Source organism: Pezoporus occidentalis, unplaced genomic scaffold (assembly GCF_034315485.1).
Source record: "Pezoporus occidentalis ecotype Australia unplaced genomic scaffold, CSIRO_AGI_Poc_V1 ctg328, whole genome shotgun sequence".
In the NCBI taxonomy this organism is placed as follows: domain Eukaryota; kingdom Metazoa; phylum Chordata; class Aves; order Psittaciformes; family Psittacidae; genus Pezoporus; species Pezoporus occidentalis.
Window position 1 is genome coordinate 210,946 of NW_026915246.1, and position 13,413 is coordinate 224,358.

A 13,413-nucleotide genomic window follows, 5' to 3' on the forward strand; every position below is an offset into this window, starting at 1 on the left:
AAATGGGTTGTAATTTCAGAGGAAGGAGAAGACTTGTGTCAAGAACCGATCAAGGGCCTGTAGGGACAGGACAAGGGAGAACGGCTTTAACCTGACAGAGGGAGATTGAGGTGACATCTTGGGAAGATGTTATTATCTGAGCGTGGTGTCCATTTTCTTAGTGCAAAATAGGTTGTCCTGAGTTACAAAGGACGATTGACAGCCTGGTATGGGCTGGTGAGCTTGATAATACCCATTGAGGTTTTTCACGTAATTTCCAGACACTGTTATTTTTGCATTGCAGAAGTAAATTTTATTAGAAGCCGTGTTGCCAGCAGAATTGCAACCCTTAAACTAAGAAGCAAAGGCAAGTTGAGCAAGGCAAGAGGTGCAGAATGGCCGGAGGTGATGAGGCAGGGGTGCACCATCCAAAGAGCTGCAGTTGCATCAGCCGTGCTGCAGAAGCAATTGGTGCAGGCTCTCATGGTCCATGTCCAATGTATCTGGTTGGAGGATGCCAGCACTGGTGCTCTTGCTCTAGCACACTCTTGCCTGTCCTGTGTAAAGTCAGAACAAATCATGGCCTTAGGGGAGATCTGATCTTTCCTGCTGAACTTAATCCTTTCACCTAACGTGCTCTTTTAGCAAGAGAAGCTCAGTGGCTCCAAGCCCAGCTCTACCCTTGGAAATTTCTCAGATCTGTATTTCTTTTTTTATTACAATGAGCAAAAAACCCAACCCTGTCCTGCAAAGCTTCTAATCTGTAGTTTGTATTCATTTAGGTAGTGGGAAGGGCAAGACTTACTGTATTTGAACCCCTGATTCCTCCATGACACTGCCAATGAAGTTCTCTCATTCCTGGGTCTTACCCAGCCCAAACACAAACCTTTTTTCTGACAAAACCCAGTGTAGTCATTGAGGCAGATGTAACCCACTAACAAACATACCTTTACAAAGTGTTGTCTTACCTGACATGTCACCACACTGGGAATGAGAGTAGGAAGCAGAAGAATATGAATGGGAGGATTTTCCACCTCCTTGGAAAGCTGCTTGAGAGGCACTGTAAAAGGAGAGAAATTGATTCATTAAAAAAAGCCCCTAACCAAGGGAAATTCAGTCAAAAAAAGGTGTTGATGTAGCTCCATGGACAAGAATTCTCTATTAGCAGTTAAGTACACAAAGATTTCTTCTATTCTCTTGTTATTATGTGGAATACATACACAATGTCCTGCTGTCCCTCCTGCAGCAGAGCCCGGTACTGAGCAATCTCCTGCTCCAGGCGGGTCTTGATGCCCAGGAGCATCTTGTACTCCTGGTTCTGACTCTCCATCTCACAGCGGATGCTGGCCAGCTCCTCCTCTACAGAGTTGATCTGCCCTTGGATCTGCTGCAGCAGGCAGCCGTAGCGAGATTCGGTTTCTGCCAAGGAGTTCTCCAGAGAGCTTTTCTGCAAGTGGGAATGCAGGAGTTGAGGACCAGAGCTGTGCCTGTGCCCGCTGGGAGGAGGGAAGGGCCCTCAGGCACCGTGGCCCACGTACCGTGCTGAGCTGCGCCTGCAGCTCGATCTCCAGGTTCTGCATTTCACGCCTCAGCTCTGTGAGCTGGTGGCTGCTTGTCTGGATGTCCTGGCTGCTCGAAGTGACCTGGCGGTTGACTTCTTCGATCTGCAGGAGGCAAAGCCCAGCACAGTTTGTGGGTGAGAAAGTCCCTTCAGTGGGCAGGCTGGCTGACTGAGAGGCTGGACAGCCAGGGAGGCTCTCCCTTTCAGCCTGTCCTCATGGATTCATCTGAGTCATTGCTCCATAGATCCTGACATTCCACCCCCCTTTGCCCTAGTCACTGCTACCTACATCAGAGCTGCATCCATGCTTCATCATGGGAGTAGTCATTGCTACATACCTTGACTTCATACCACTGCTCCACCTCTCTGCGGTTCTTGTCAATGATCTGCTCGTATTCGTTCCTCAGGTCATTCAGTATCTTGGTGAGGTCTTGTCCAGGGGCAGCATTGACCTCCACACTCACATCACCTCCAGTCTGAGACTGCAGCTGCCTCATCTCCTGCCGAGTGAGTGAAGAGAGAAGCAAAGAGGCCGGTCACTGCTTGTGTTGGGGTCTGTGGTGAGAGCAGTGTGAAGGCACAAAGGAATGACAATCCCATGAGATTAGGCTGAATTGCCTTTGGGAACCCTGAAGAATAACAGGACTATGTCTTGGACACGCTATCTCCATCATTGAATCTTACCTCCTCGTGGTTTCTCTTAAGAGCAATCAGCTCATCCTTCAGGGACTCGAGCTCGGATTCCAGGGAAGATCTAACCAGAGTCAGGTCATCCAGAAGATTTCTCAAGCCATTGATGTCAGCCTCCACAGTCTGACGAATCACCAACTCATTCTCATACCTTTACCACAGACAAAAGAGGCAGAGAAAAGGAGAAATGAGATTATGACTCTCAGTGCCATACATCTTTCCAGGATCAGTATCCCAATAAAACATGAAGACTCAGTAACACCACTTAGGGCAGTGCTGCCTGAAGTTATGAGCAGGATTTGAAAGACATGTAAGGTTCTGGAGAGGTACTCACTTCATTCGGAAGTCATCAGCCGTCATCTTGCTGTTATCGATGTCCAGAAGCATTCTGTTATTTTCCACTGTGGCAGCAATGATCTAAAAAAGGGGAAAGTGAAGAGAAGTCCTTCTGCATTCCAGGCATCCAGAAGAAGAAAGAAGACCCAAAGGTTTGTCAGGGTGTTGTTGAGGGTCTTGGAATTGTTTCCTGCATTAATGCAGAGGCCATGTGAGAGGGAAAACACCTCAGATTTGCTTTTCAAGGACACTGGGCTATTGCAGACCATCCTCCTGAATCCCTACTCTTTGCTTCTCTTTCTCAAGTTAGAGAAATGTCCCAAGGAATGTATTGAAGCCTTTTGCTGCAGTGTGTTTCTTCATGGTTTGTTGAACCTATTATTTTCCTGGTACTGGTGTAACCTCACTGTAAAGACAGCCTGGGTCCTTCCATCGAGTAGACATAGGAATGTACAGAGACAAAGGGAGTTCAGATCGTGCAGTCCAGGTGCTCTGGCTTTGTGCTCCATCCAGCTGAGCTGGGTGGGAGCAGGTGGAAGAACTGGAAACCACACACGCCTGGTTTGGAGCCACCTCTACAATGTGGGGTTTCAGTTCTGTGCGCGAGCAGGTCTGGGCCTGGTGGAGCACTTGGTGCCTTGGGCTGACCTCAGAGCACATCCGCTTTGCTCGTGTGGGGGTTTGCTGGCCCAAGAGGTGGGAGGCACAGCTCAGCAGCTCCCTGCCTGAAGCAGCGCCAGAAAGGCCACCCAGTAGCACCCTTCCAGCCCTTTGGAGCTATTGCCAGAAGGCAGGAGGAGGGTCTTACAATGGAGAAGAGCATATTGGAGATGGAGCCCCAATAGACAGGGCTGTCCTACCTGGTTCTGGAGTTGTTCAATGGTCTGGTAATAGGAGCTGTAGTCCTTCGAAACGCCGGGAGCTTGTTTCCTGTACCACTCCCGGATGTGGTGCTCCAGCTGAGCATTTTCTTCCTCCAGCCTTCGCACCTTGTCCAGGTAGGCGGCCAGGCGGTCATTGAGGTTCTGCATGGTGACCTTCTCATTGCCATTGAGCAGGAGGTCCCCTCCGGCACCAAAGCTTCCCCCAAAACCGCCACCAAAGCCCCCTCCTATGCAACCCCCAAAGCCCCCAGTGAGGCTGCCTGCGCTCATGCCCCCGCCATAGACAGTGCCACACGCTCCCCCCCCATAGCTGCCCCCGCCGACGACGGAGGAGGCGTAGCGCCTGCAGGAGACGGAGGAGCTGCGGCCGCTCCCGCCACCGCAGGCACCGCCACCGCCGCCGCTGCGGTACGAGGTGCTGGATGTTCTCTTGATGCTGCAGCTCATGGTGGAAGGAATCAGAGATCCGGCCCCAAATGCAAAGCCCGTTGCAAGCTTGATGGAGACAGTGCGACTGCAGGCTGTGTCCTCGCTGAGGGCATTTATAGCCTGCTGGGTGGGTGTCAGCTGAAGGCAGCCCAGCTTCCCAGGAGGTTTGCCAGCCCCAGTGCTCATGCCAAAAGTGATGTGCTAATGAAATTTTGTCTGAGGTAAGGCAAACGCATTACCCTTCTGTTCAAGTATGTCTGTTGATTCACACAAAGCATGCACTATAATTCATGTGGGTGGCTCTTGGATATTTTGTTGGATAATATAATATCTCACAGCTTCTATTAATCTGGCAATATATCGCCAGTAACTGGAGTTAATGACGGCTCCACCTTGGTCTGTCTCCTGCAGTCTTCTGGGTGGCGAAATGCCGTGTTTCAGCCCTTGTCTTCCTCCTGTGATCACAGACAATGATTTGTACAACCAGCAGCCCAAGGGGCTCTACACTCCTTTATTTATTCACCACTTATACTGGCTATTTGGAAATCTACTGTGATTTACTGAGATGATAAATTATTAGCTTTGAAAAGTGCATTCCATGTCTGTTACAGACTAGAACTTCACACCGAACGTTTTGCTCTCTTGTCACCGTTGATATTTCAGAAGGTCCTGCTGGTGTCTGGTAGAGGATGGTGATTGCAGTCACTTTGCTGATGAAGAAAACTGGGTGACAGCCACAAAATTAGTACTTAGCAAGGGATAATGTATTTCACCTTTTCCTATCAAACAGCTATTTATTTTATTTTAGCAGTTTTAAATGGACCCAGAGGAAATTTACAGGAGAAATCTTTGAAACTTCCTATTCTCATAATACATTACAAATAGGCATTTCTCGGAATATGTCCTTGAATTATAGAATGCTGTTAAAAAATGAGTTTGATTCAAAGATACAGTGACAAAGATTAGATCTGGGAAAATACAATCGTTATCCGAGTTGTTCCAGTGACTTGTTCCGTCTCTGTACCATGAGAGAGTGTCTTGCAACACACAGCAGGGGAAGAAGCAGTTGTGTATTTTTTTCCACTGCCTGTGCAGTGTGGGATGGTCACTGAGCCACCTTTTCCATCCTTACCAAACAAGCTCCTGTGGAACTGAGAAAAGGCTCAACAGAAACGAGCTCAGGTTTCCAGCTGTGAGCAAAGCACTGGCACTGTAACTCCTGCAGAAGAGCCGCTGGCTGGCACAAAGGAAGCACAAGGAGGGGTCTGCTGTAAATGACCACCTCAAAATCAGCTTATCCACGGAGAGGGAGGATGAATTCAATGTAAAAGTACTTTAGGAAGAGATTCCATATTACAGCGGAAGAAATAAACTCATTAAAATTATCAAAGAAGAGTGAGAAGGGACTGAGTCACTTCACACCTGAAGGGATGAACCGGAGGAGGGAGCAGGATGGTCTAAATCTGAAGACAGCAGTGCCTGGATGTGCTGCTCTGGAGTGACCCTGACAGACACCCCAAACTGCTCGATTGCTCCCCCTCCTCGGCGGGACAGGGGACAGAAGTGCAACAAAAGGCTCATGGGTTGAGATAAGGAGAAGGAGGTATCACTCACCAGTTCCTGTCATGGGCAAAGCAGACTTAGCTCACCAAGGGGGTGCTGGGGAATCTCTGCTCTGGTGCCTGGAGCGCTTCTTTCCCTCCTCCTTCACTGACCTTGGGCTCTGCAGGGCTGTTACTCTCACACATTCTCACTCCTTTTTCTGCTGCTGTTGCACAGTTTTTCCCTTTCTTAAATACCTTACCCTAGAGGTGCTGCCGCCATCACAGATGAGCTCAGCCTTGGCCAGCAGTGGCTCTGTCTTGGAGCCTGCTGCATTGGCTCTGTTGGACATGGGGGAAGCTTCTGGAAGCTTCTCACGTAAGTGACCCCTATAGCCCCCCACTGCCAAACCCTTGATTTGCAAACCCAGTACAGTGCCCTGTGGGTGGAAAAAGAGCTGAAGTCCTGAACAGGAGCACCTCTAGGTCGTGCTTTGCTCTTGGCATGTACTGGCTGCCACTCAGCTTCTCCAGCACCCACTGGACCAGGCACCAAGGAACTGCTTACAGACAAGGTTCCTGCTCCCACTGGTCCTCTGATGCATGCTTTTAATTCACATACCACTGACTTCCTCCTGAAGAACCCTTCATTCCTTCTAAGTGGGTCTCTCCCTAGTTGCTGTCTATATTCTGCCCCTTTCTGAACTTCACCGTATGGTCTGTAGCACTTGCTGCCTGTGGGGCAGCAGGGTATTTACAAGGCAGGAAAACAAATCCTCTTTAAAGGTTAAAGTGTAGATTGACATCTGTAGAGGTGGTTGTAATGTACAAGGTGCATGAGGTAACAACACAGTACCCTCTAGAGGGCTCCAGCATGGCACTGGTGGGTGCTTTGACATCGCATTTGCTGTGAACATCCTCCCTCTCCAGACGATGGATCCAAGGATCCAAACATCCAAGGATCTAAACCGAAGAACGAGAAATCACCATTAGTGGGATCTCATTCTTCCTATTGTGTGTCGCTGGAAGTATTTGTCACTGTTTAACATTTATGTCAATTTGCTTCATAGCACAGATCTTCCTATATCCAGAAGTAAATAGCCTCGGTACTTTCCCATGTAACTCATTTGCACAGGTAGGAAGCACGTACTGCTGTTAGCATTAGTGTTTTATGGAGGAGAATTTTGTAAAGATCCTGTAAATCATATTTCCTTCAATTTTTTTTTTCTCTTGTCTTTTCAAAACCAGACCCGTAGTTTGTGCCTTTCCAATTTAAACCAGCGAGTGTCACTTAAATTGAAACATTCATTTTACAGTCCTCATCTGTAACCATTCCTGTTTCTTTGTGTCAGGCCTGGATGGGCACTGGTTTGATGTTAGCACCTGTGTAGTGCTGTGCTAAGTTCTGCAGCCTGGGGCTCAACTGTCACCGAGCTTAGAGCTCAGCTCCACAAGAGTATCTGGCATGTAACTGAAAGGCAAAGGCACGGCTCAGGATGCTCCAAGAAGATTGGGATCTGCCCTACGTGCCTAAAAATTGTGCTTTAACTCTAAATTTCATTAGCAACTATTGTATCACCAGCTTTTCTACCTAGAGGCGTGTATTGCTGTGGCTTTGTCTTCTCTGTTTAAGTGCTTACAACCACAGATGGAAGAAAACCTGCACACGGGATTTGGTTGCATCAGACAGAAATGAAGTTTTATTAGCGACATTTTCCTCATACAGAGCAAGCCAAGTAACAACCAGGTTGAAGATGCAAAGTGAGTAGCTCAGGAGACAGTGATGGAAGCCACCAAAGTTCTGGGCTGAAGCAGCACACAGCATGTGGGGCAGGAGGTTGAGCAGCCCTTCTGGGTAGCTCTGATGGGCCTTTTTGGATAGATGGCATCAGCAAGGCTGAGGGACTGTGAAGAGCATCTCTGTTTCTTCAGAAGCAAGGGGATTGTAGAGGATTTGAGCCAGTTTTGGTTTGAAAGGTGTTGCACTGTAGGATCCTTGAGGTATATTCTTAGTCAAAAGATTTTCTTCCGTACCCTGTTTGGAAACAAAGCAATCATTAACTTCTGCAATGCTGGTACTGACTCTGAGGCACCAGTATCTACCAGACAGAAAAGAAGCTTGGTGGTGTGATAGGTGACCATATGTGTTCTGAAAGCGTAAAGGAAAACCTCAGTGTGGTACAACAGCTGGTGTCACCCACAAAACTGAATAGTAATTGAATGTGGGTTTCTTAAGTGGAGTTGATCCTTTGCACACAAGTAGGAAAGAACTGTTAATAGAAGTAAATCTAACTCTTCCCAGAAATACCAGCTTATCCTCGGCACTGTTCACCTCTGGAACAGTCTGTTGATAGAGTGCATGGATCAGTGAGGACAGGACTGAGAGAACAGAGTTCAGGTACAACAGCTCTCACCTTGGCTTTCACCACCACTCCTGCAGGACTGAGACTGGGAAGATGAAGAGTAGGAGTGGGAACTGCTGACGCCTCCAGAGATCCTTCCTCCTCCTCCTCCTCCTCCAATGCTACTGCATCCACCGCCGCTTCCCCCTCCTATTCCTCCACTTCCTCCTCCCGATCCTCCTCCAATTCCTCCTCCCATTCCGCTGCCAGAGGAGATGCCACCACCTCCATATCCACCACTCATGCTACCACCACCTCCATATCCACCACTCATGCTACCACCTCCTCCTCTTCCTCCTCCTCCGGAAGAATAGCCACCACCTCCTATTCTACCACCTCCCATTCCTCCTCCTATTCCTCCTGCTGGGATTCTGCAGAGAAAGAGAAAGGAGAAAAAAAGTTAATCATCAAATGCATTGTCTCTGTGACTGATCCACCAACCCGGGGTTCACACAATGCTGTGCTCTTTTCCAGTTTACATACACAAGGTCCTGCTGCCCCTCCTCCAGCAGAGCCCGGTACTGAGCAATCTCCTGCTCCAGGCGGGTCTTGATGCCCAGGAGCATCTTGTACTCTTCGTTCTGACTCTCCATCTCACAGCGGATGCTGGCCAGCTCCTCCTCCAAGGGACCAATCATCCCCTGGATCTGCTGCAGCTGCATGTTGTAACGACGTTCCGTGTCTTCCAGGTTGGACTGCAAAGAGTCCACCTGCAAAGGGAAAGCACAAGATGGTGTTTATGGGAATGTGGCACGTTCAACTCCCTTTTGTGGAAAACTGGAGATCATCACAAACCAGACAAAAAGTCTGTCTCTGAAAATAAGTGATCTGGATTCCCGTTCTCTAGAGGTGGAGTGCTAAGTGCAACCATTCATTCTGGCGATGCATGCAGCCTGTGTCACCAATGAAACAGAAGCAGATGTCTTCACTTACCATGCTGATCTGCGACTGCAGCTCGATTTCCAGGCTCTGGTATTCACGTCTCAGCTCAGAGATCTGTTGGTTGCTTGATTGTATCTCCTGGCCACTTGAGTGGACTTGTTGGTTAACTTCTTCCATCTGAAAAATTCACATACATTGAGGCTGGCTGGATAATAACACACTGGAGGAGGTATCATGAAACACTGAGAAAGCAACTAATAAGAATAAAGAGAGGTGTAACGTAGACTGGTGGTGTGTGTTTCCCACAGGCCACTCTTCTAGCTTAACTCTTTGTAATTCACACAGACATTCCCCATGCTTTTCCACATAACCCGTATACTCCAGAACTGGTCTGTTCCAGTAAACTCCTTAAAGTCATTTCCAGTTAGTGTCCTTTCAATAATAGGTGATAAATTGTCTTTCCTCTGCTGGATAGAAATAGGTTCAGTTCTTTGTGAAAGACGTAGTAACCACCCCCCTGTGCTTTACCTTGGTTTCGTACCAGCTTTCCACCTCTCTCCGGTTGTTCTCAATGAGTCGTTCATATTCGGTACGCATTTCATTCAGTTTTTCCATCAGATTGATGCCAGGGGTAGCATTGACTTCCACACTGACATCCCCCCCAGACTGCGTCTGCAGACCCTTTATTTCCTGGGAAAAAGAAAACACAAAAGGTGAAGAGAAGGAGAAATGTCATGGCTTCAAGGAAAGGAAAAGAAAGGGACACAAATCCTCACAGAGCCATGTTGCTTCTGCAAAGGGGCCTCATCAGGAAAGGGAGCAATTCTGCCATTCCTAAGGCAGACTTTGCAGTGCACAACAGCCAGGCACCATGTACGCATTGACCTGGACATGCACAAGGAATTCTGTGCATCGTGCTTTTTTTGTGAAAATCCTTCCATGTATTTTTCTTCTCAATGGGAAATATCCCTGCAGGTTGTATCAGTATTGCCTTTTGACTCCTCCATATATTCTCTCCAATTTTCCTTCCATGACTTCAGCAACGAAACTGTACTTTGCACTGGAGCTGTTCATTTCCCTGGCCTCATTGTGTCCATGGTGACCCACGTGTCTTATTATAGTGACTTTGGGCAGCTGTGAGTGCTGCATGCTCCTGAGAATCAAAGCCAGGTTGTGTCTGCTTGAATGGTCAAAGCCAGCAGCCAAAATCTGGTTACTGCTGGTGGAAGAAACCCCCAGGAAATCCTCTCAGTGTTTTGTTGTTTTAAAGGGTGGAGAAACTTACCTCTTCATGGTTCCTCTTGAGATAGATCAGTTCCTCTTTCAGGGATTCAAACTGTGTCTCCAAGTCAGACCTGGATAGAGTCAGCTGATCCAGAAGTGGGCGTAAGCCATTGATATCACTTGCCACACTCTGGTGGAGAGTATATTCTGTTTCATACCTGAACAACAGACAAGAGAGACTGTAAAAGTGCTGCCAGACCTCTTTGGTTGTGGATTGCTTATAAAGAGTTCCCATCAGTACATCTTTGGTCTTTAACCCCTTGCTCAGTTCTTAAAAGAAAGGCTCTTATTCTCTTTCCATCTTTAACATGTTTGTTTGCTTTCAGTAGAATTTCTGTCAGTCAGATCTCCATGATGAGGATTATAAATCTGCATGCAAGGATGGAGAAACTTAGAGTGCAGTCCTAGAAATGGCACCTTCAGTCTCTTGTCTGGAGAAAAATATTAATGAGAAGCTAAACAAGTCATTCGCAGCATGTTTTCCCCAGCAATTCTCTGTTCTGTCCCTGGAGCCAAGGGGCTGTAGCACCTACAAAGACAATATGAAAGTAGGGGGGGTAAAGGGAAGGAAAGGCTCACTTCAGTCTGAAGTCATCCACAGTCATTCTGGTGTTGTCGATGTCAAGGAGGATCTTGTTGAGGTCCACATTTGCACCAACAATCTGAAAGGGAGAGGGCAGATGTGTTCGGTCAGTTGTCTTTTCAGTCTGACACACAGATAGAGGGAAGAAATTGCTTTGCAGAAATACAGCTCAGAATATCTTTACGGCAACGTCAAGCCTGACTAATGCTGCATGAGCCATGCATAGAGAGTTTATTGCTTCCAGTTAAAAGAAAGTGCCTTTGCTGTCAGTTTTGGTTTACAAATATCCATTTAAAATACCTTTCTGGAAAGGATAGCTAAATAAATCCCCTGTATTAAATAAAACAGTGGAAAAACAGAATAACCATTGTGTTTGGCAACAATCATGTCATCTAGGACATATGGGACTCTTAGATGGCTGAATCATAGAATCACAGAATGGTTTGGGTTGGAAGGGACCTTAAACAATAGCATTGAGGAGAGCACTGGACAGGCCCCATGACGGGTGCTGAGCTATGATGAGTGCTCAAGTAAAGATCTGCTGTTTCACCAAACCACACTGCCTGCACCGAATACAAGTGTGCCAGGATCCCTGTGTCACCATGACAGAGAAAAGCCAGGAGCTGGGTTTGTCACCACCCCAGCCTGCTTCCCACTGGCACAAAGGAGGGGACGTACTGCCCCAAACAGGAGGAGGCAAGTGCTGTTCTAATGAGGATCTGCTCAAAGTTAGTCACATTCCATCCTACCTGGTTCTGCAGTTCTTCAATGGTCCTGTAGTATTGGCTGTAGTCCCTGGCACTAGTGGGACCTTGATTCTTGTACCACTCCCTGATCAGTTGCTCAAGTTGAGAATTTTCTTCCTCCAAGCGTCGCACTTTATCCATATAAGAAGCCAGGCGATCATTGAGGTTCTGCATGGTCAGCTTCTCATTTGTGGACAGCAAGCCACCATCTTCACCAAACCCCATTCCACCAAAACTACCTCCTCCATAGCCACCACCTCCAAAGCTGCCACCACCAAAGCCACCACTACCCCCAAAGCCACTAAATCCACCTCCACTATATCCACCGCCTCCAAAGCTACCTCCACCGAGGCCAGCCCCATAACCACCTCCCATGCCCCCAAAACTACCCCCACCTGATCCAAATCCTCCTCCCATACTTCCACAGCTCATTCCTCCTCCATAACTACCACCACTTATTCTCCCTCCATATGTACTGCGGCTAATCCTTCCGCAGCTGCCACTGCTGAAGCCCCCTCCATAGCTGCTCCTGGAAACTCCTCCACCAAAGCTTCTCCCAGAAAAGCCTCCACCTCCTCCAGAAGAGGTGTATTTTCTGGAGGACACTGAGGAGTATCCACCAGACCTCCGCGCTCCACAGCTGCTACCCCCTCCACCACCTCCACCACTGTATCCTCCACCACCACCACCACCACCACCACCTCCACTGCTAATTCTAGTGGTACTAGTCGAGGACTTAGTGCCACAGCTCATAGTGCCAGCAGGTGAGTCTGACCGCAATCCCAAGTGGAGGTGCACAGCCTGATAAGAGTCAGGACTGTAAATTTTCATCCCCAGCTCTCTCTATTTATATTTTTGACAGTGGGTGTCACCATCAGGGTGTTTCCTTCTCCCAGGGCATTTACCAACCTTGTTGTTTGTGCCAAGAATAATTTGCTGAACACTATTTTTGTGCTGATATCTCACGCAATCTGGCCCATTGCTGGGTTCAGGGTGTTTGGTTAAGACCGAACATCTCACTTCTCTCAGGTGGCATTCTCATGGCATGGTCTCCAGAATGGGTTGCCTGTTGCCTCAAGCAGCCTGGATCTGCTTTAGGATGAAAAAGCCACTTTATACAGGATCCTGTTGAAGCTAATGGGAGACAATGTGTACTTCATGGACCTATACAGAGAGAGGGTTTGCTCTCAGTTCTCCCCTAAATGAAAGATGAAGCTCAAATCTCTCATGTTAGACTGTGCATTATTTGTTCCATTATTCTTCTACTTTCATTGCTGAGGTTTTTGTAGCTCCTGTTGTCCTGTTGTTCTCTTTTGCTCTTTCATATTTTGTGCATTTAAGATCTACTCTGCTTATCTTCTTTTTCTCACTATACATGATAGAGTAAGAGTTTTCATACTAGGAGTGTGTAACTCGTTTGTTTCGCTTGTCCAACCTGTGTATCCCTGCCATCACTTAGACAACATATTTATTTACATGAGAAGTCTGTTTCAAGCAATGCAGTGGGATTCTTATTCAAAAATCAAAATCCTTCCTGTGTGAAGGAGGTGACAGGACAGCTCACTTGGGATTTCTAGGTCGATAGCCGAGTCCTAGAAATCAAAGAGAAAAAAAAAGGCTTTTCTTCATCAAAGAGCTGTTATCTAAACTAGTAAGAAGGCTAAGGATACTTGAATTGTATTATAATGACAACTAGAGCACAATTAGGAGCTGAATTAATGCAGACAATGACCTATAAACTACTGCGTAGGAAGTCCTTTTATGGTTTAATATAAAACTGCTCATTTTCCCCGCTGTTACTCTGTCATATATGACAAGTGATAGAGTAATTATATAGACTGCTCTTAATGCAGAGATCCTTGAGACTCTAAAATAGTCATCAGAGAGACATGTTGAAAGGCTTTTGCAGTAGTCAGTTGAAATCTGTCGAGACCACAAAAGAAATTCAGCCGTACTTCAGTCTTGCACTGATCCGCAGTGTGGACTGGGGAGTGGTTTTTAGCCTCACCTTTGTCCTGGCCATAAAGTAAATATTCCGGTTCAAATGGTAGATTGAGGTGAGCTCTTAGGCAGAAGCTCTTCCCTGTGAGGGTGCT

The 13,413-nt window shown here is 47.3% G+C and overlaps 2 protein-coding genes across 2 annotated transcripts; both read right to left on the reverse strand.

The window, feature by feature from the left end:
• Positions 1-815: 815 nt before the first annotated feature.
• Positions 816-3,897, reverse strand: LOC134168934 (keratin, type I cytoskeletal 13-like). Its single transcript, XM_062629096.1, has 7 exons — positions 3,427-3,897; positions 2,565-2,647; positions 2,225-2,381; positions 1,879-2,040; positions 1,518-1,643; positions 1,200-1,426; positions 816-1,039 (listed from the first exon to the last, which is right to left on the reverse strand). The coding sequence occupies exons 1-7, from the start codon at positions 3,895-3,897 to the stop codon at positions 892-894; spliced, it is 1,374 nt and encodes a 457-aa protein (XP_062485080.1). The 3' UTR covers positions 816-891.
• A 3,226-nt stretch (positions 3,898-7,123) lies between these two features.
• Positions 7,124-11,739, reverse strand: LOC134168933 (keratin, type I cytoskeletal 10-like). The gene is made up of 8 exons (XM_062629095.1): positions 11,321-11,739; positions 10,568-10,650; positions 9,990-10,146; positions 9,233-9,394; positions 8,756-8,881; positions 8,318-8,532; positions 7,835-8,193; positions 7,124-7,455 (listed from the first exon to the last, which is right to left on the reverse strand). Exons 1-8 carry the CDS (start codon positions 11,732-11,734, stop codon positions 7,430-7,432), a joined length of 1,542 nt encoding a protein of 513 aa, XP_062485079.1. The 5' UTR covers positions 11,735-11,739; the 3' UTR covers positions 7,124-7,429.
• Between the last annotated feature and the right edge of the window lie 1,674 nt (positions 11,740-13,413).